The following is a 22,229-nucleotide window of genomic DNA, read 5'->3' on the forward strand; positions in this document are numbered from 1 at the left end:
CAAATGGTTAAACTGAGAAAATGTACCAATTTCAGAAAAAAGGTAATTTTTTAATTGATGGCAGCAAGACATCTGGAAAAGCAAGTGGTACTAACAAGGAAGAGATGGAAAAACATTTTACAACTAATTAGGTTAATAACCAACAGGTCAGAAACATGACTGGGTATAAAAAAGGCATCTTGGAGAGTCAGGGTGTCTGAGAAGTAAACATGGGCAGAGGTTCACCAATCTGTGAAAAGCTGCATCTTAAAAATTGTCAAAGAATTTCAGAATAATGTTCCTCGATGTAAAATTGCAAAGACTTTAAATGTATCATCTACAGTAAGTACTGCATTATCAAAATATTCTGAGAATATGGAGAAATCTCTGTACACGAGGGACAAGGTCAAACTGCATTAAAAACAGGCACGGTTCTGTGATGGACATCACTGCATGGGTTCAGGAATACTTCCAAAAATCACTATTTGTGAACACCGTTCACCATGACATCCAAAACTGCAAAGCAAAGCTCTGTCATGCAAAGAGGAACATGATCTAGAAATGCCACCATCTTCCCAAGGCTAAAGCTCATTTAAAATGGTCTGTTGCAAAGTGGAAACTGTTCTGTGGTCAGGTGAATTGAAATTTGACATTCTTTTTGGCAACCATGGACAGTGAGTCCTCCAGACTAAAGAGGAGAGGAACCTTCTGGCTTGTTATCATCACTTAGGTCAAACCCCTGCATCTCTGATGGTATGAAAATGCGTTAGTGTGTATGCAATGGGCCGCTTGAACATTTTAAAAGTCACCATCAAGGCTGAAAGATGTATTAGAACAGCATATGCTCCCACGAAGATGATGTATTTCAGGGAAGGCCTTGCATATTTCAACAGGACAATGCTAAACTGCATACTGTATCTATGACAACAGCAAGGCTTCATAGTAGAGAAAACCGGTGCTTTACTAGCCTGCCTGCAATACAGACCTTTCACTAATTGAAAATATTTGCTGCATCTTGAAATAAAAAAATATGACAAGAAGGACCCAGGACTGTTGAGCCGTTAAAGTGGTTGTATACCCAATTTTTAAACTTTTACCTACAGGAAAGCCTATAATAAGGCTTACCTGTAGGTAAAAAAAATATCTCCTAAACCTGTACGGTTTAGGAGATATTCCCCTCGGTATGCGCCGCTGACTGCATCGGCGCATGCGCACAAGGGGATTCTTGGCCTGAAAATCCGGCAGTGGCCGGTCGGCCGGAATGAAATCTCCCGCGCGCATGCGCGGGAGTGACGATATCGTGGCTCCGGCGCTGTGAGTGGCCGGAGCCGCGATACCCGGAAGAAACGCAGAGGGAGCATGTCAGCTCCCTCGGTGTGGATCGGGCCAGATGTCGGGGCCTCGTTCTAAGGTAAGTATTTCATAATGAGCTAGTATGCGGTGCATACTAGCTCATTATGCCTTTTGCTTTGCAGGTTTAAAAAAAAATAAAAAATGTGCGGGTTTACTACCGCTTTAAGAGTCCTATATCAGACAATAATTGGACAACATTCCTTTTCCAAAATGCCAACAACTGGTCTCCTCCCTTCTCAGACATTTACACAGTGTTGTTAAAAGAAGGGCTGATGCTACACCATGGTAAACATGGCCCTGTTCCAACATTTTTGAGATGTGTTGCTGCCATCAATTTCAAAATGACCAATTTTTTTTCTTAAAATGGTACATTTTCTTAGTTTAAACAGTTGATATATTTTCTATTGTATTCAGTTTTTATGTAGACTTTATACAGCATCCCAACTTTTTGGGAAATGGGGTTGTATTTGTATACTGATCACTATGTTCTCTACATACATAGTTACATAGTAGGTGAGGTTGAAAAAAGACCATCAAGTCCAACCTATGTGTGTGATTATATGTCAGTAATACATTGTATATCCCTGTATGTTGTGGTCGTTCAGGTGCTTATCTAATAGTTTCTTGAAACTATCAATGCCCCCCAGCTGAGACCACCGCCTGCGTAAGGGAATTCCTCATCCTTGCTGCTCTTACTGTAAATAACCATCTACGTAGTTTAAGGTTAAACTTCTTTTCTTCTAATTTTAATGAGTAGCCACGAGTCTTGTTAAACTCCCTTTTGCGAAAAAGTTTTATCCCTATTGTGGGGTCACCAGTATGGTATTTTTTATATTGAAATCATATCCCCTCTCAAGCGTCTCTTCTCCAGAGAGAATAAGTTCAGTGCTTGCAGCCTTTCCTCATAACTAATATCCTCCAGACCCTTTATTAGCTTTGTTCCCCTTCTTTGTGCTCGCTCCACTTCCTGAGGACTGGTGCCCAGAACTGGACAGCATACTCCAGGTGAGGCCGGACCAGAGTCTTGTAGAGCCCAAGAATTATCGTTTTATCTCTGGAGTTGATCCCCTTTTTAATGCATGCCAATATTCTGTTTGCTTTGTTAGCAGCAGCTTGGCATTACATGCCATTACTGAGTCTATCATCTACTAGGATCCCCAGGTCGTTTTCCATCCTAGATCCCCCCAGAGGTTCTACCCCCAGTGTATAGATTGCATTCATGTTTTTGCCACCCAAATGCATTATTTTACATTTTTCTACATTGAGCCTCATTTGCCATGCAGTTTTCCATCCCATTAATTTGTTTAGATCTTTTTGCAAGGTTTCCACATCCTGCAGAGAAGTTATTGCCCTGCTTAGCTTAGTATTGTCCGCAAATGCAGAGATTGAGCTGTTTACCCCATCCTCCAGGTTGTTTATGAACAAATTAAATAGGATTGGTCCCAGCACAGAACCCTGACGTGGCGCATCCTTGTTTGCCCCCCGCACCCTTCTTAGCACTGTGGTTATATTAGCTGAGTGAGGGAGAGAAACTGAGGGAGAAGAGAAACATGGAAATACTAGGCAGTACCAGTGTGCAAAGGTGTATTTCCTTTGGAGGAATAAATCAACTCTAGCATAGGGTGTTGCTGCATTATGCAAAACTATTAGTTTAGTTTTTTACATTTTAGAATGGGGTGTCTTGATCTTGTGCAGAATAAAGGGTGCCTTACCTTAAAAATAAATAAATAAAAGGTTGAGAAACACAGCTCTACCAATCACTTTGTGTACTGTTTACTGGGGTTCTCTCTATATTGTATACACATCACCGTGGTGCTCTCTGCATTGTATACAGATCTCTGGGGTGCTCTCTGCATTGTATAACAATCATTGAAGTGCTCTCTGCATTCTGTACATATCAGCAGAGTGCTCTCTGCATTGTATAACAATCATTGAGGTGCTCTCCGCATTCTATACATATCCACAGGGTGCTATCTGCATTGTAAAGCAATCCTCTGGGTGCTCTATGCATTGTTTACCTTATTTACCACTGCGGTGAGCTCAACATTGTATATTAATCACTGGGGTGCATTATAAACTGATCACGAGGTCACTTTCTACATTGTGAGCTGATCATCATTGCACGCTTTATACTGTATACCAATCACAGGGGTGTTCTTTATATTGTTTACTGATCATCGGGGTGCTCTCTGCATTGAATACCTATCACTGGGGTGCTCTTTACATAATATACAATCACTAGTGTGCTCTCTACATTGTACATGGATCATCAGGGTGCTGCCTATTCCCCTTTATGCAGGCAGCTTGGGTTCCATGACTTGATTGGTTATTAGTATTGATACAGGCATGCCCCACTTTTAAGCACACAATGGGGTTTATTTACTAAAGCTGGAAAGTGCAAAATCAATCTCCCTTCTGCATAGAAACCAATGAGCTTTTTTTTTTTTTTTAATTCTTTATTTCGTTTTTTTCTTACAAGTAGGGTATAAAAAAGAAAAAAGATACATTCAGTCACAAACGTAATCTTTTCTTAATATCTTTTACAACCAAACATACTTAACATTTCATATCCCTCCTCCAACCCCCCCCCCCCCCCCCTTCCTTGCAGTAGGTTCAGAGTTGTATCCACCCTTGCCAACACTATGTCTTTCCCAACTTTATTTTACAATTTCCTCTACAAACCTCCATGAATTTTTAAATTCTATCCATGATACCCATTTGCCCATATACCCCTCTCCGGATACAAATTCTAAAAGTCTAATTCCAAAAAAATGTCGGGAGCCGGATAGCCCCAGTGAGCTTCTAACCCCAGATTGTTCACTTAAGCTTTGGTAATAAATCCTGTAAACTCATTGGTTTCTATGCAGAAGTGAGCCTGATTTTGCATTTTCCAGCTTTAGTAAATAAACCCCATTGCGTAGTTAAAAGTGTGGTATGCCTGTAGTTGAGTTGTATAAATACGCTTGTGGTCAGTGTTTCCCTATTCCCCCCACCATTACCCTCTGACATATCAAAATAGGGTGGAGGCCTTCCTTTCTAGGGAATCTTGGGTCAAGACTAGGATTTAAAGAATACCCCCCCCCCCCCCCCACCATTGCTATTTGTATGTTATGAGTGAATGTCCATTAACCCTTTAACCCTTCACCATCTATTCTGTGACCCACTGAATGCTGAACATATTGCTACCCTCGCACAGTGCAATTAACCCCTTCTGTCTTTAAGGTTGAGCGTTGAGGAGGTTAATGAAGCAGAATAAGTATTTTCTGGCATTTTCATCCGTAGCGTTGCTGTGAAAGACAATTTTCATTTCTGGTTGACTGTGCTCCACCTCCCGTGAAATGTCCTTCTAGCTGTGCATACTAATTGAGTGCGCCGCCTCAGGCCCAGGTGTACTGCGTCCTCTGACAGCTTTGTGATGGCAGGAGGGCACTTGAAGTGTCCCTGACATACATGTTCTGTGTCACATGCCATATGATGAGAGTTGAAGCTTCAAGCACATCCATTTTGTTATTCTAGTTGATTATCTTTTCTCCTGCGGTCGCTAGTGCAGACCACATGAGCTCTGTAGGGTCCCACAGTGCAATAGGGGCAGGTCCTTGAAGAGTGCTCATTCTGGCGTATTCAGGTGCCATGGGGGCAGTCACACAATACATGAGACATGTGTATACTTCAAGCTGGTAGATGGTTAGTATTTATGAATCTTTCTGCAATAAACTCAATAGGGTAGAAGAGATAAAACAGAAAAAAGTAACTTTTTGGGCTCCAGAAGGGGTGCCTTTCATGCATTCTTCACACCAGCTACACATAACCCTGATACTGGGACTTAGCGAGTATATTGCTGTATACATCAGCGCTCATTGAAGCTGTAGCTGAAAAGAAGGAATCGATAACGCAGCTCTGGTTCATATCAGTGGGCTGACTGGACCTGCTGATGATGGGACCAGCATGGCAGGACTGAAACCATAATACTGGGAAGAAATGAGAACACAAATAATAACTCATTATCGTTATTGATTACAAACTATGAACATCTTTCGTCTGAAATAGCAACTTACAGGCATTATAAAATAAACAATGGCCTCTCTTTTAATAAAAGGGCAGAAGTGGAAATTATCCTGATCCAGCAATTAAATCATTAGTATTTGAGCTGTAAAATAGACCCCTACCGGGGGCACTTTGAAGTGTATCTGCAACCATTTTTTTTTTGGATGTGTAGCATGTGAAAGGTTTGAAACCCCTGCCAAATTTATATTGCTGTCCATGTTTCCGCTGGGAGATTCACCTTCTATTATCAATTGCTGATTGGAGTTTCCTAGGAACTACGGGGGTGGCCAACAATTGCCATCCTTGGAAATCGATCGCCACACTAGCAAACACTTGGAAACCTCATGGCCCTAATCCAGACACTAGGTAACTGCTGAGAAAACACGACACCTGCACTATAGCTACACTGCCACCAGTGCCGGGTCAAGGTCATCTACAGCCCAGGGCGACCATGCCAAATTCTGTACACCTCCCCAAATTTCCCCTCCAAGAACAATTCTTATACCCTGTCACCCCCCAAATTCCCCGACCCGCTCCGATCCGAAAAAGTGTGACGGAGGAAAAACCTACTTTGCCATCCACCATCGGATCGGGTGATGATGGACTCTGAGGTCCGTCGTCATCTGATCTCCCATAGGGGAGAGCGGCGCTCTGACAGGTCCGTCCCTGCGCAGTGTGCAGACAGACCTGTCATCTCCCTGCTCAGCGGGGATAGACAGAGCGATCCCTGCTGAGAAAGCGGATATCCATGGGGCAGATCATCACGGATCCTCCCTGTGTGAAAGAGCCCTAAAGGAAAACATCTTTTATTTTAAAAATAACAAATATGTTAGATTTACTTGCTCTTTGCAATGGTTTTGCACAGAGCAGGCCCAGTCTTCCTCTTCTGAGGTCCCTCTGCCAGCTCTCCTGACTCCTCCACCCATGAGTGCCCCATAGCAAGCCACAGCTGAGATCTGTGTGTCCATTGACACACTCAGCGTAGCTCTGCTCTGCCCCTGCTCCCTCCTCACAAGATGTGATTGACAGCAGCAGGAGCCAATGGCTCTCACTGCTGCCTCCATGTCCAGTGAGGAAAGAGAGAGAGGGGAGAGAGCTTCTGATCTCGGGCATAGTGCTGGATAAAGATCGGCATTGGGCTCAGGTAAGTATAACAGGGTGGGGGGTGCTGCATATTTAAGATTGTTTATCCTAATGCATAGGATGAATTAAGGTAAAAAGCCTTCTCTCTTTATAATAGGATAAACTTGCAGAAAACATGACCTTGAGGCTGCATTCACACCTTGGCATTTAGAATCGCGGGGAGAATCAGCACAATTCTGATTACGAGTTCAAAATGCTCTGGTAAAATGACAAATCGCACAATGCGAATTTCAGATGCCATTTATCTTAATGGCACCAAAAAATATGGCGCAGCTCTGCTGTCATTGTCGCTCAATAAATCGCACTGCAATTGTGGAAAACCGCATTGTGTGAAGCTTGTTGCCCAAAAGTAGCTCCTGATCTTTTTTGTTAACAAGCTTCATGTGATGCAGTTTGCCGTGATTGCAGTGCGATTTATCGCACGACATTGACGGCAGAATCGCACCACATTTTTAGGTGCCATTAAGATGAATAACATCTGAAATTCGCATTGTGCGATTTATTGTTTTAGCAGAGCATTTTTAAAATTGCAGACAGAATCGCAACGATTCTACCCAGGATTCAAAATGCCCAGGTGTGAATGCAGCCTTACTGCTTCTGAAGTTAGAAAGAAAATGTGATCCACATTGACCGGGGCCCCAGAAATATGACCAACAGTGGATTTTAGATCTCCATTGTTACAAAGTGGACAACGATACACTCAGATTTGTTCATGGAATGGAAGGGGTTGGTTGCTACTTATTACAGGCATACCCCACTTTTAAGTACACAATGGGATTTATTTACTAAAGCCGGAAAGTGCAAAATCAGGCTCACTTCTGCATAGAAACCAGTGAGCTTACATGTTTTATTACCAAAGCTTAATTGAACAAGCTGGGGTTAGAAGCTCATTGGTTTCTATGCAGAAGTGAGCCTGATTTTGCACTTTCCAGCTTTAGTAAATAAACCCCATTGTGTACTTAAAAGTGGGTCTGCCTGTATCTAACAAGGGTAGGATCTTGATAATAACACATCTTCAAAACCTCAGAACTGTTTCCAAGTTATGAATTATGAATCTAAAACGAACAATTTCACTTGTTGTTGGGCTATGTGTCTAAACTCTAAAGCTCCATTCCTACCAGACCAGTAGAACGATAAAAACACTCAAAAATAACTTTCCTTTTTTGTCATGAAACTATCATGTGTATCATGTAACAGCTTGTCTGTGCTTCACTAAGCTTTTACTGAAGGTTTTATAATTGCATGCTACATGGGAGTGGAGTGGAGTTATGAGTCATCTTCACCTGGAAGAATTGAACTTTGTTAGGATTGCACACAAATTTTTGGGATGCAGACACTTTGGGGTTGATTTACTAAAGACGAATAGACTGTGCACTCTGCCTTTGCAGTATCTCCAGAGCTTAGTAGATGAGCAGAAGCTCTGCAGACTTCCATTATCCAATCATATGCAAGTAAAAATGGATTTTGTTTGTAATTTTTTTTTACACGTGATTGGTACTCTTTGCAAAGCGAAGCTTTGCATCATTTACTAAGTTCTGGAGCAACTGCACTTTGTAAAGTGCACAGTCTATTTAGCTTTACTAAATAAACTAAATAAACCCCTTTTGGCTTTCTTTTTTGGGAAGAGCATAGCATGCCTAAACTAATCCCTGGAGGGGTACACCTGATCATGGAGAGGTAAAGATTGAGCTAGGAACCAGGATTTGTAGTTCTACACAGTGGCGTAACTAGAACCTTCAGGGCCCTGATGCAAGAAACCATGAAGGGCCCCCCTGAACCCCAGCCAGGGCCCTTCCCTCCGAGTCTGGTGGTGGAACTCCAGGGTGTGGTCACAGGTATGACCTTTGTGAGCCCTGTAGTTCCACCACTGGCATCAGTAGTTTTTTTTATTATTATTTTTTTTATTTTTAGGTGCCCCATTGGGGGACTGTCCCTAGGCAGGATGGGGTCCCCGTCCCCAGAAGAGATGAGGTCCTTTTCTCCAGGGCAGATGAAGTTACTGCCTCCAGGTGAGAAGGGGTCCCTGTCCCCAGGGGAGATGGGGGTCCCTGTCCCCACGTGAGACGGGGCCCCTGTCCCCAGGGGGAGATGGAGGGGGTAAGTAATGGTGTGTGGGGGATGGGGTCCTCTCACTCACCATGACCAAGCTGCAGGCCGCGCACTCATCCATGTTGGCCTGGGCTCCATCCAGTGTGCTGGACAGGTGATCAGCTTATCTCCCAGAAAGACCTTCCATCATCTGTGTATGACGGGGGAGGAGGGGGGCTGGCAGATAAGCCTGCAGTGTCCTCTGGGGAGCCGGCTCTCATAGGGCTGCACTGCATCTGTGTGCTTAAAGTTTGTTTACCCTGGAGAAGTATGCAGTGCAGTGTGGGCCGGACTCGGGGGGGGGGGGGGACTCTAGCTGGGGAGAACAGACATCAGACTGAGCGGCAATGCATGGAGCAGGAGAGGGGTACTCTGAGGAGCCAGCCGAGGACCCAGGTCATGCGGGGAATGCACAAATAAAGAGCAGCCAGTGCGATAGTTAAGCATGGAGCTCTGCTAGTCACCCTCCACCTCCAGCCACCCGTGTGCATGGTGCACTGGTACCCCTAGCTGCCTATGCTGCTGCCGGCCATATGTAGAGGGGGCTGCATGGGCCCCCTGCAGCACAGGGCCCAGTTGCGGTCGTGACTGCTGCACCCCCTATAGTTACGCCCCTGGTTCTACAGCTGAAGACTTCTGATTGGTAAGTGCCCCTGACTAAAGGGTTCCAGCATGCTATTGCTCCCTACCTCTGGGGCAGGGGATAGTGGTGACTACAGTTAGGAGCCCGCCAACAGACAGATCACAGACGCACAGACTCGCTCTGGCTTCAGCATCATACAGCACAGGCATTTTCAGTGCCGCTGGGCCTTGTTGCCCAGTGGCACTGAAGGTGAAGGTGATGAGTAACCCTTGTGGGACACTTGCGTTACAGCACATGGTGACCCTTAGACACAAAGAGGTGAGAACTGTGGGCTCTGTCAGCACTCAGCTAGCAAACAGCAGGGGATAGTATTGGGATTCCCTCTGTGAGCTCAGGCAGCATTATTTCTCTTCCTGGCTCCCAGTCAGCTTAATGTTTTACCTTTACTTTATCTTGGCCACCTACCTCTGCATCATTTGTAAGGAGCAATTCTATGCTGCTATGTCTATCACGGAACAGTTGTCTGTTATTCAAGCTGATATGAGGTGTAAGGACCACACGCATTCCTGTTTGTCTTCTCTGACAAATTTTGCAGGCCTCAGAGGAAGAAGACTTGGTGGAGGCAGCATCATCCTCTTCAGCTAAATCCTCACATGAGGATGTCCACTCTACTGGCATATCTCCAGCTTCAAATCTACTGTTTGGGTCTTCATTGAAATTGTATGCCAAATTTTAAAGATAAAACAACCAGGTTCAACCTTGCCAAAGGTCACTACTTGTTTAGGGTCTTGGAAAAGCTCCTAAACCTTGTAAGATGTTTTTCACTTCATTCTCATACACAGGAGTTCTTTTATGAAGACCGTGCATATTCAGAGAAGATCTTTGTTCTTGCAGAAATTCCCATGAAGGAGCACCTGGCAGTAGATTATACTATCTAGCACCTGACCAAGACCCAGGTCTCTATTGATGAGAGTTTGGTGTTCAACAACCCTTTGGATGTGAGGTTTAAAGCCCTCTTTAAGGTGTCTCTTTTACCTAGTAGTTGCTAATGTAATGCCAACTATCACTGTGATAGGCTCTTTTTGTCTGGGCTAAGTGCATGGCTGAGGATCCTGGGGCCCATGGGCGAGCAGCATTTGAGTTGGTGGCTCTGCCTTTTAACCTATCTACAGCACCCTAGGTTTTCACCATATTTTTATCACAGGTTGTGGCTTTATTTTCCAGGACTAGGGATTCTGTGGATTTTGAAGTGCATGCCCTGGGGACTCTGTGGGATCAGTAGAACCTCATTTATGCCCTCTTCCTCTCAAGCTCCTTCCTCGCATCCTTTGAAGGATGGGGTGGGGCATTCCAGTGATTTTCATTTAATCGAATCGGCCCAGAAGGGTGTGGTACTGAGTCAGAGGCGAACTCCTGGCAGACTCTCTGGGGACCCTCCCATATTTCCCAGGCTACAGTCTTGAAGGGCTATGTACTATCCTGCTTCATGCCAGGTTTTAACAGCATATCTGTTGAATTCCAGGGTCTGAAGGACAGGGGTGTTTTGGATTTGGTTATCCCTACCCTCTTGAAAGCTGTCCTTGTTGCCATTACTTTGGCTTGTAGGTCTTTCAGGTTGGCAGCCGTATCCCGTAAGGAGCTCCACAACACAAGTATACGTTTGTTTTCAATCTGGCCTCCTTTTTACCCAAGGTGGAATCTTCCTTGTACCTAAAATGATTGCTTTCCGTTGTTTGGATGAAATGCGAATCTACCTCTTGTCTAAAGCCTCCATTCATCAGTGGTTCTGAACTCTAAAGGCTTTTTACCTTAATGCATTCTCTACATTAAGGTATAAAAATGTTTCCACTGACTGTTCTTTCCACTAAACGCTTATTTGAATCCTCTCTCGACCCAGCTTATTTGAATGAGCTGCCGTGCGCTACTAAAATGGAATGGGTTAAGTTAAATTGTAATTCAAAAAGCATTTCTCTAGAATTGCCAAACTCCTTATGTACTCCTGAAGTAAAAATCTAATAACATGTTATTATTTATGGTATTAAGGTTTGACCATGCACTACAGACATATATATAGCCGTTGCGATATATAACGTCTTTATGAATAAAACCAAGTTTCATACATAAAAAATAAAAAAATATATTGCTTTTTGACAAAGACTGTAATGCCTCGTACACACAATCAAACAATCCGGTGGAAAAGTCCAGCGGACTCAAGTCCACCGGACAATCCGCCCGTGTGTAGGCTCCGGCGGACTTTTTTTACCCAAAAGTCCGGCGGACTAAGAGTATTTTTGCACTCCAATCTGTCCGCTGGACTCGCATTTCGGCGGACAATACGGCCGTATGTGTGCCAGTCCACCGTACTTTTGAAATGAACGGACCAGAGGATGCTGGGACTGTGACATCGTAATGGGCGGGGACATCATCCGGTGATGTCCCTATATAAGTCACCGCACACCACGTCTCTGTCGTTGTGACCGGAGACAGCGACGACGCAACATCTCCTGAAGAGAAGAACAGAAGGCGGCGACAATGGCAGCGGTGACAGAAGACCGGGCCACCGCTTGTAAAAGAGCTAGAAGCAGGCGCGGTGGCCCGGCAAGAAGAACCGAAGAGGCGGACAAGACCCCCAAAGTCGGAAGAAGAGGGCGGCGAAGAAAAAAGCTGGGCTCCTCCGTTAGTAAAAGAGCTAGCAGAAGATAGCGGAGGAGTCCAGCGAGAAGACCCCCGAAGACGGAAGAAGACCCCCGGAGCTGTGCAATAAACTATTTTAATCCTTGTGTGTTGTGTTTGTTGTGTGTGTTGTGTTTTTTTACATTTTTTTCCACAGGTGAATGGATAGGGGTACATTGTACCCCATACTCATTTACATAGGGTGGGGGGCCGGGATCCGGGGGCCCCTTATTAAAGGGGGCTCCCCGATTCCGATAAGCCCTCCGCCCACAGACCCCGACAACCAACGGCCAGGGAAAATATTTTTGTTGACAAAATTAACACTGCTGCCCTGTATCTCTGGCGTAGCCTACAGTGATGGCTCTGTGTGTTGAACCTTCAGCCAGGGCAAAATTACAAGGGTGTAGAGGAGTAAGCGGTCCAAGGGCCCATTGGTCCAGGGGAGCCTCTTCCATTATTATATCCCAACAGCACTTAACAATATATACAGGATAAATGTGATTTTCCATCACTTTATTTGCTGTATGAACCGTTAAGGAAATTTTAGTCAAATATATAAGTATATACAGACAACATTCAAGGATAAGTCCAATAGCTACGGGGGATGGGGGGATCAGAGGTTTTCATGGACTGATAAAGGTACCATGTGATGTAATCAGGGCCCCCAAGGAAAATATGTTTTATCCACCTAACCTTTGTGCAGATAGACAGGGGAGTCATACATGCCCAGTCTAGAGAGAGTTAAACACGGAATGGCAGAAGCAGCAGAAGTGTAATTCTAAGACAGAAAAAATGTTATTTTACTTCCCCGATCTTTTTATAGCTTGAGAACATCTTCTGCTTTCCGCTTCTAACCTAGAATTACCCTGACAGCTAAGAGCAGGAGGGGGCCTGATAAACCCTTCCAGTACCAAAAGAAGAGCAGGACCTACTAACCCCTTCTCGTCCAATAACAAGGATAGACCAGAGCCTACTAACTCCACTTCCACTACCAGGAGAAGAGCAGAATCTAATGAGACCTTCCCTTTCAGTACCGGGGGGAGGGGGGGGGGGTTACATTTTTCTACCCTCTTCTCTTCCAGTACCAGGAGGAGACAAGGATATGCTAGCCCCTTTTAGTACCAGGGGGAGGCCACAGCTTTCTGTCTCCTTCTCTTTCTGTACCAGGGCCTAATAACTCCTTCCCTTCCAGTACGATGGGAAACCAGAGCTGTCTAACCCCTATAATTCCAGTACCAGAGCTGTCTAACCTCTAGTACAAAGGCTAGACCTGAGCCCACTAAACCCTTCTCTTCCAAGACCGGGGGATACCAAGGCAGGGTGGATTTGATTTAAATCAAGTCGATTTAAATCACTAGTAAAAAGACTTGATCTAAATCAACTTGATTTAATCATCATTTTTAGAAAGCATCTGTCCTCCTCTGACCTGCTGTTGACTCACCGACAGTCCCATTTACTTTAATGGGATGGCTGGTGATGCAGCAGTGACACAACAAGGTGAGGGACGTGGTAGCAGCAGGCGAGTGGATGCCCGCTAACAGGCGCTGCTATGGTGGATCTGAAATGACAGGTGCTCTTTAAATGTAAGGACTCATTCTTGCTGGTAGTTAGAATCTTTAACCACTTAAGGATCGGGCCTCTTTTTTTAGATGTGTTGTTTACAATAGTTTTTTTTTGCTAGAATATTACTTAGAACCCCCCGAACATTATACATTTTTTTTCTAACACCCTAGGGCATAAAATGGTGGTCGTTGCAATACTTTCTGACACAACTTCCTAACTTCTTCCTTCCAGTACCAGGAGGGAACCAGGACCTGCTAATTCCTTCCCCTTCAGTAACAGGCAAAGGCCACAGCTTTCTAACCCCTTCCTTCCAGTAACATTAAGAGACCAAAGCTCTCTAACCCTTTTCCTTTTGGTACCAGGGAGAACAGCTTCCTAACCTTTTCTCTTTCAGAATTAGAAGAGACTATCCTGAAAGGGAAAAGGTTAGGAAGTTCTGGTATCCCTTGATTCTGGTAGACTCCAGCTTCCTAACCCCTTCCAGTACCAAGGAAGATCAGGACTAATCTCGCCGGGAAACCAGAGCTTTCTAACATTTCCTTTCCAGATTCAGGGAAGCTCAGGGGTAACTAACTCCTTCCCTTACAGATGAAAGTATATCAAAGTGAACTCAAACTTTGGAAGCTGTGGCAAATAAGGGCAAATAAGCTGTGGCAAATAAGTAGAGGATAAAGCAGAGGACAAGTACCCACCAGTATTGCTTGTGGTCTCCCTGCAGCTGATCATTTCCCCATTAATGATTACACATGCCTTTTTCTGCACTGTGACTCTGTGTAGAGGTGGCCATCTTGGTGAAGGCTGTGCTTTGCTTCCTCGTGTCAGAGCTGCCCTCTGATGACTTGTATGGTAACGTCTGAGGTGTAGGTAGCATAGATCCAGAGAATTGTTGAAGCAAAAGCAGAAAGATCCTTGCACTGCAGGTCCTTAGGTGCAGCTTCCACTGCAGCAAGGAGAACATTGAGTAACATTGTAATGGTATTACCAAATCTCACTCCATATCTTGTAGGAGTAGCGGTCAGCAGTGTCTTAGATGATCTCACACTGCAGATATACAGCTATGCGGCAACAGAACAAGAGTGCCAAGGCATAGGAAGTGCTCTGCTATTTTCAGGGGGAATTTCAGACAAAGGATACATTTTTTTTTTTAAACACCACTTAGGCATGATTAACATTTCTCAATGTTCCCTATAACATCACCTTTTCAGTTCAGTTCCACTTTAACCCCTTCCTTTCCTATCTTGACTACAGACCAGTGTCTAATAATGCCTTTTCTTGCAGTAGGATGCTGGGTTAGATGTTTCCCATACGGTCCATCCTGTATGTCTCCTGTAGCAGCTCATGTCTGTTTCCCCTTTCTTCTCCTCTTGTAGTCCCCTAGTTTTGCTTTTTAGAGACACTGGTAACATCAGAGGGCCAGTGAATGTATGAACCTATTGTAATTCACATTGTAAAAAACACAAAAAAGTAAATATTTGATATGTGTCCATTTTTTGTCTCCACCACATAATTGTGTGTATATTATATCAAGGAATGTCCTAATGTTTTAAAGAACCAAAATACTAGTTTACTTCTTTTTTGTATATGAAGTATAATATATTTGTATAATGTTATCAAGCAGAAATCCATACTAAACCTGTCATTAGTACCACAGGCTATATCTCTGGTTGGGAACCTAAGGAATGGAGTAAAATTAGTGAAATGAAACCTGGGAGCACATTGTATCTTACATTTGACAAGTTGTGGACAGTGTTAGTTTGACAGTTGAGTGTTGAGTGCCTTGGATCTCTGTATATTGTTTGTCATATAAACACTCTGTTCACGTATGTTCTTCTCTTCTAGCACATGGCTTCATGAGTGAAGATGAGTACCTGGAAATAACAGGAATCACACGGGAACAGTCTGGGCTATATGAGTGCAGCGCGGCCAATGACGTCTCTTCTCCGGATGTCCGAAGGGTTAAAGTCACAGTGAACTGTAAGTGAAATTACTGACTTATGCAGGAAAGACATTCAGAGCTCTAGTTAAATATTTAGGATGAGCTCATAAAGAGATAAGCCTAGAAGGCCGCCAGCCTTATCTCAGTAAACACACTGAGTCGCCATTGAATAATCAATAGAATGACTGCTGCAATTTTCCCATCTCCTCCTTTTATTGGGTCAGAGGCAGTTAGTTTTCTGGTGTTCATTATTCATGGACTCTCCAGTAGGTTAAATGGGGACTGACCCCAATTTTATGTTGGATAAGGAGAAGAGCTCTTTGGAGGTGCCATTGCCTTTCTCAGGATTCAGCCTGTGTCTTTTTCGGGGTCCTGTGGCTGTCATATTCTCAGCTGGGGGTGTTAGTAAAGCACTGCATAGAAAGTCAGAATGTGATGTAATGGTATCTGGTCCTGGCGTAGACAGGGAAAGAAAAAAAATGCTTTTTCCTGTGGTAACAAGTACGTTTGTCTTGAGGAAAAGCTCATTTGTTCTTTGTGTTGGCACAAATAAAAGAGATAAAACCATTTGCCTCAATACACCATTAGGCCCCTTTCACATGTGCAGACCGTTCAGATCCGCCTGTCAATTTTTTAGGCGGATCTGAACGGGCGCTCCATGCAGGTCTATGGAGTGTCGGATGTCAGCGGTGACATGTCCGATCCGCTCCTCCAAATCCAAACAGATGCAAACCCTATTTTTCATCCGTCTGGCGGATTGGATGAGAATGGACAGGCAGTCCGTAATCATCCGATCCCCCCATAAGGGAGAGCGGAGCTCTGACAGGTTTGTCCCTGCACAGAGTGCAGAGGTGGACTTGTCATCCGCCAGCAAGCAGAGGAGTAAAAATGGATCCATAGGTCTGAAAGGGGCCTTAGGGAGGATTGGAATCCATCTTTTTATCTGTTTAAAGAGTAGAAGAGTGAGTTTAGTGGTAAATGCAGTGGAAATGTGGCTGTGCCAAGTAGGGATTTGGTTCGAGCTGCAGCTAGGTGGGTTGTGTTTCCTTGCCAGAACTCTTCCGGGGATTATCTAAACTGCAGATCTGTACATTTAGATGTGAGGATAAGAAAAAGAAAGCCAGGGCTGACTGTAATATTTACATGAAACCTCTTCAAGGACTTTTTAATTAGAACTAGGATGAGAACACAAGATGAGATTTTGGGGAATGTGTGATATTTGCCCCATGCACCTTTTTAGTGAACTTCTAACAGAACAGAGATAAGTGCTGTATTTAAATGACAGAAGGATGACCTTATAGCCCTGCATATGGCCGCACTTTGAGATCATAGTCTACATGCCTGCAGGGACTGACACAAGCTTATCTCCTGCTTTTAAGAGTTGTATACCAGACATTAGAGGTATGATGTGTTAGAATGCAGCTCAGGAATTTTGCTTCTTTCTGCATGTTAATTGTGTTCAGGCTCCACTAGCTCACATTACCAGCATATTAAGGTATTCCGTGTTAATCTTTTGTCTGTTATTGCCCATGTTTCAGATGTCTTGTTAGTGTGCCTGCACGGCGTTTTGACAAGCGGCTCTCCATGTACATTAGCATATTGATTGTGTATCATCAGCATGCATCTACCTTGTAGATGCCGCACTTAAAGCATTTGCACATCTATGATGTTTAAAAGTTGTGACACATATTAGGCAACTGACTTTTACTTTATGTAGTTTAGTTAAAAAAAATATATAACTTTACTTATGGTGAAACAGATTATATATAAAAAACGAAATCATTGATGGATTGTATACTTATTCCAAGAGGTATTCCATATGTCCTTATACACACACACCATATAATTATGGACCAATATGTACTCCTCCATTGAGGGATCTATGCTCATCAAGGAAAGTTTTCTGCATATCCAAGATAGGCCGTAGCCTAGGGCGGCAGGAATCCCAGGGCAACACATAGCCTTCCACATATCAGTTTTCTGACATTCTCATGTGTAAGCCTTGACAGCTGGCCTAGGAAGGCAGAAATTATATATCCAACCCCAATGCTTACTACTTTTTTACTGTGCGTGTGATGTGCTATATCTGTATTTTTAGAAACCCCTGCCACCTTCCTCTCTGCAAGAAAGCTGAAAATAGTTTTTGCTTGCATAAATACATGTAAATGTGTGTCAACAGAACTACAAAACCTGAATGTGTTTAACAGTCTAGGAAACCCAGAAAGCATCGAACAATCCATCCATATATGTTCCCCGGAGTTTTCTGCTGTCTGTTGTTTGATGCTACGTGTCCTTACAGACCCCCCATACATCCTGGATGCTCGGAATATCGGGGTTCCTTTGGGCCATCAAGGTATCTTGCAATGTGATGCTTTGGCTGTTCCAGCAGCAGACTTCTTCTGGTACAAGGAAGATAAAAGGTACTCTGTCACATTGTATCTATTCCAATAAAATTTGCCTTGTTTTGTACTTTAAACCCTACTGAGCATATCTGTTATACCTAGTAGATGCCGTACAGAAAGGCTCAGGATACCCATAAGTGGAAGCTACCAAGGGGAGCGAGATACCTATGGGGTTGAGACTACTAAAGGAAGTCAGGTATTTATGGGCAGGAGCTACCAAGAGGAGCCAGATACTCATGGATGGGGGCCAAGGGGAGTCAGACACTGATGAGTGGGGGCTACCAAGGGAAGGCAGATTCCAATATTGGTTTCTGAGGGGACTCAGACACATATGGGTGGGATCTGCCAAAGGGGAACCAGATACCTATGGGTGGGGGGCTACCAAAAGGACCAGATACTAATGGGCAGGAGCTAATAAGGGGAACCAGATACTAATGGGCAGGAACTACCGAGGGGAACCAGATACTTAAGGGTGAGGGCTATCAAGGTTAGTCAGATACACATGAGGAAGGTTACAGAGGGAAGCCAGATACCCATAACAGGTAGAGGACAAACATATTAGAACCAGATAAACATAAACAGGGCTACAGAGGGGAGCCCACTAACCATAAATTGGGGTACAGAGGAGAGCACAACACTCTTGGACAAGGGGGGTACAAAAGAGAGCTCAGTACCCATGGACAAGGGTGTACAGAGGATGGTTGGATAGCCACAAGCACAGGTGCAGACGGGAGTATGATATGTAGTGGGGGGGGGGGGGGGTGGATTAGAAAGGGTACATGAGTACACAGGTATAGAAATGAAATAGATCAGAGTAAAAAACTGAGATTATGGTACAAAAAGCTCTTGTTCTGTTCTAAACTGATGAAAGGTGATAACAGATTGCTTTCGGGGGGTTTCTGTTCTTTGCACACGATCACTTCACAGGTATAGAGCTATTCAAATAGCTGGTAGGCTCACATTTCTGTATGATTATCATATGACATGTTTTTTATATCTGGCAGGTTGAGTGAGTCACGGAAAGGCATGAAGGTGGAGAATCGGGAAACCTATTCACGTGTCACTTTCTTTAACGTATCTGAGCAAGACTACGGCAACTATACATGTGTAGCCATGAACCGATTAGGTCACAGCAACGCCAGCGTCATCTTGTTCGGTGAGTGTGTAAGAAAAGGTCACACTGGTCATGCATAGAAGCACACTAGGCCTCTTCCATATTCCACTCCCCATTTTGGTATGCTCCTTATACATTCATTGCTGTAGAATGCAGTTTTCTACACAGACAACCATCTCTTCCAGTCATGTCTCACACTGATCATCGTTACAAAAACCCTTTAAATCCTGTAAGCAATTCTATAGATGAGACAGCGACCATCTTATATTGTCTTCAGCCACGCTCCACTGTACGCTAATCCCACACTGACAGGCTCGTCTGCGCACACACAGACCTCTATACGTAGGAATCCCACTTCTATACACCTGGTCAAGCCTCACTGCCTTGTCATTTGGGGGAAATGTGAATGGATGAAAGAGGTTTGTTAGGCTGAGCTGTGGACAATGGAGGTTAATTTATTTCTGGGTGTTGAGGCTTACACACAGAGATCGGCTCAGTTCAGATATTCTACAATCCCCAGAGCTTCTCCGACATACAGCCAAAAAAGAAAATTTTATACATTGACTCACAGGTTTGTTACTTGTTTATCTTTGTACTGTTCAATCCCTGATGACATTTGTGAAAACTCACTTTGTCTACATCATCAGTTCATCTGTAGCCTCCAATCATTTGCACCTCTTCCCGCTGCTGACTGCGTGTAATCTGCATATAGTTCAGTATGGTTGGCCATCATAATTGGTACAAAGACAAGAAAGCTGTGTGATTTCCCACTGTGTGCTGTTCTCCAGCAACTCACAGGATTTTAGGACACATATGTGTGTGTGTGTGTTATATATATATATATATATATATATATATATATATATATATATTTGGAATTGTTTAGCTCAGATTTTGGCTGGGGTTTAATGGAGGGTCCTTATTTTGAAATCAGTTTACAAATGCTGGCATATGAATTGGAATGTTGGGCATTCACAGTGGCTCCCCTCCGATTTTTTTTCTTGGGCTGGTGAATATTGAGGGCCAAGAAGACCTATCCAGTTGTCCCCAATATGTTTTCACCTCCCTCAGTGTTTCTTGTGGTCCTCTGTCAAATCTCTTTTATAAGAAGTTGTTAAGAGCCTTCCATGAGCAGAATGCAGGGATCTCAGCATTATCCTTACGTGTGGTCCTTAGTGTTGGTTGGAGAACTGGATAATGCTGAAAAGAGAGAAACCCTTGGGTAATGAAAGAGCAGTGGGTGGTAGTGATGGTCTCTGTACATTTGGAAGATCTTTTGCTTTTCCATCATCTGTTACAGCATCGTCATGTTACAAGGTCATTTCTGCAAGCCATATCCAGGGGATCATCACATTTTGCTTCAAGTACCGGTAGATACAAATTCATATCTTACTGACGCTATGATATGAAGTCACCTGCTACAAGCTTTTTATTTGCAATGTTCTATCCTTAAACTATTTTTTTATACCTGTTTTATTATATTTTAAAATCACTTTGTTTTGATTTAGTCTTGAATTCTGTTGTGTAAAGTCGACCCTTTTATTTTCCCCACCCCATATCTCCTGCCACTTGTAGAGATATTACAGCCTACCAGCTCACCCTTACTGCAAGGTCAGTACAGAGTTGCTGTGTCTGTCCATCTGATGTCCCCACCGTGTGTCCTCCCCTGTGTGGGCCCATGTGTGCTGCCTGTGCCACAGTCTCCCATAATGCTTTGCTCTAACCTGTGTGTACAATGGGGTTTTATTCTGAAAGATTAATTTAATGTGTTGGTGAACTTTAACTAATTGGAACCCATTGTTGTCTGTATGACCAGCCTCACAAAGACCCTCAACCTGATTGTATGATGTACTGTTTCAGTTGATCCTCTGTAGCTATTATTGTAGTTGTGTAGCCGGTCAGTCCATATTGTGTTCGGTGTCTTCGTCCTTATGCTCCAGTACTGCTAAAAAAAAAGTATTTTATTTGTATGTTCCTTCTCTTTTATGTTTTCTTTATTGATTTTACTCCTTCCATCACTTTGTTTTTTTTAGCTCTTTTCTCTCACATTTATTTTGTATTGCTGTATGAATCACAATTTGGGTTTTCATATTTACTTGTGCTGGTTGGAGAATATCAGTTGTAGAGGAGACTAAAGGAGATGGATCTTTATAGATGAAAACGAGGATGAATACCAGTGTAGACCTGCGTGTCCTTCCCCTGGAATAATCTGGGAAATGTGGCTCATTTTAGCATGCAAAGTCTAGAAATGAATATGGGAGATGTTTGTGTTGCGTATATGGGAAGAATGATCTAGATCCTCTCCGTCACAACATGCATGTTTTATTAATAGTACCATGACATACATCCGCTTGGGCTATTTACATGGAATGCAGCTGTAATTGTATCCACAGTGGCTATTCAGACGTCAGCCCATTCTTTTTATCATTCGCTGTTCCAATCTAGATGAGGGTTGTACTCCTCCTGCTGAAATAATGTAAAGTTAATTAAGTCAGTACAGTTGTTTTAATGCTACAACCTGGTCCTTCGTGTAGCCTTCAGAGAGCTCCATACACCTTGGACAGGGAGCTGGTTTTACCTGATTACGACATTAGTGAATGGGGCTCTCTCAGGATTCCCTATTCAAAGTGGCTGCTCACCAGACATCTCATCCTTGATGGATGAGGTGATGTGCTACTGTGGAGCTCATGTGTAAACGGTGGAACAAAGTATCCATGTCTCAGATGACCACCAGCCAAATGCTGATTGGTTGGTAAAAGACAACAAGGGTACTCAAATTCACACCTTTGTATTTCATGCCTAGTTATTAAAGGGTATGAAATAAGAACTACACAAGGCCGTTTAGCACAAATGAATGAGCCTTAGGGGTATTAAATGTCTTCATGAATATCCATGGGTTTAATGCCCAATAATATAAAGCAAGTCCATCAGGGAATAAAATCAACACTTCAGGGCAAGCCTTCTAATAGAGAGTAGAAGTGGTCTCCAAAGACCATGTAAAATAGAAGATAAAGAGGCGCCTCTGAGTATAGAGTGTTAACTGATTTGATAAATAAAATATGTTAAATTACACTCACATTTTGTGATGTGTAATCAGGCACATCAACAGTCCATGTTCGGTGTTGGGGGAGTCAGGTTCTCACTCTGCGGACGGTCTGCCGCCACTCTGTAGGATCCTTAGCTGGCTGGATGTTGAGGAAACACCAGGAGCGAGAGGTGGAATGCTGGTGAGGCACAGCGTCGGGGGGTGATAACCTCACCGGATGTGATCACGACACGTTTAGGAGCATGTATACTTGCTTGAGCTTGACAAAAGGAGTGCACCTGATTCCCCACTGCTCATTGTCCATT

General features: G+C 43.6%; 1 protein-coding gene across 8 annotated transcripts in view; it reads left to right on the top strand.

Annotated features, from left to right (window-relative positions):
* The window catches only part of LOC143934346 (neurotrimin-like), a 1,051,135-nt gene that overhangs the window by 1,009,214 nt on the left and 19,692 nt on the right, over window positions 1-22,229 (top strand). For 5 of the 8 annotated variants that reach the window (XM_077457895.1, XM_077457899.1, XM_077457900.1 and 2 more), the window contains 4 exons: window positions 15,266-15,400; window positions 17,662-17,782; window positions 18,769-18,920; window positions 20,454-20,489. In XM_077457895.1, the coding sequence (XP_077314021.1) occupies window positions 15,266-15,400; window positions 17,662-17,782; window positions 18,769-18,920; window positions 20,454-20,489 (444 nt within the window). Of the gene's footprint in view, window positions 1-15,265; window positions 15,401-17,661; window positions 17,783-18,768; window positions 18,921-20,178; window positions 20,268-20,453; window positions 20,490-22,229 lie in introns of those variants that run through there. The other 3 variants (XM_077457897.1, XM_077457898.1, XM_077457901.1) reach the window with 2 other exon arrangements.

Source organism: Lithobates pipiens, unplaced genomic scaffold, assembly GCF_037356315.1.
Source record: "Lithobates pipiens isolate NorthernLeopardFrog02 unplaced genomic scaffold, aLitPip1_a1.2 Scaffold_27, whole genome shotgun sequence".
Taxonomy (NCBI): domain Eukaryota; kingdom Metazoa; phylum Chordata; class Amphibia; order Anura; family Ranidae; genus Lithobates; species Lithobates pipiens.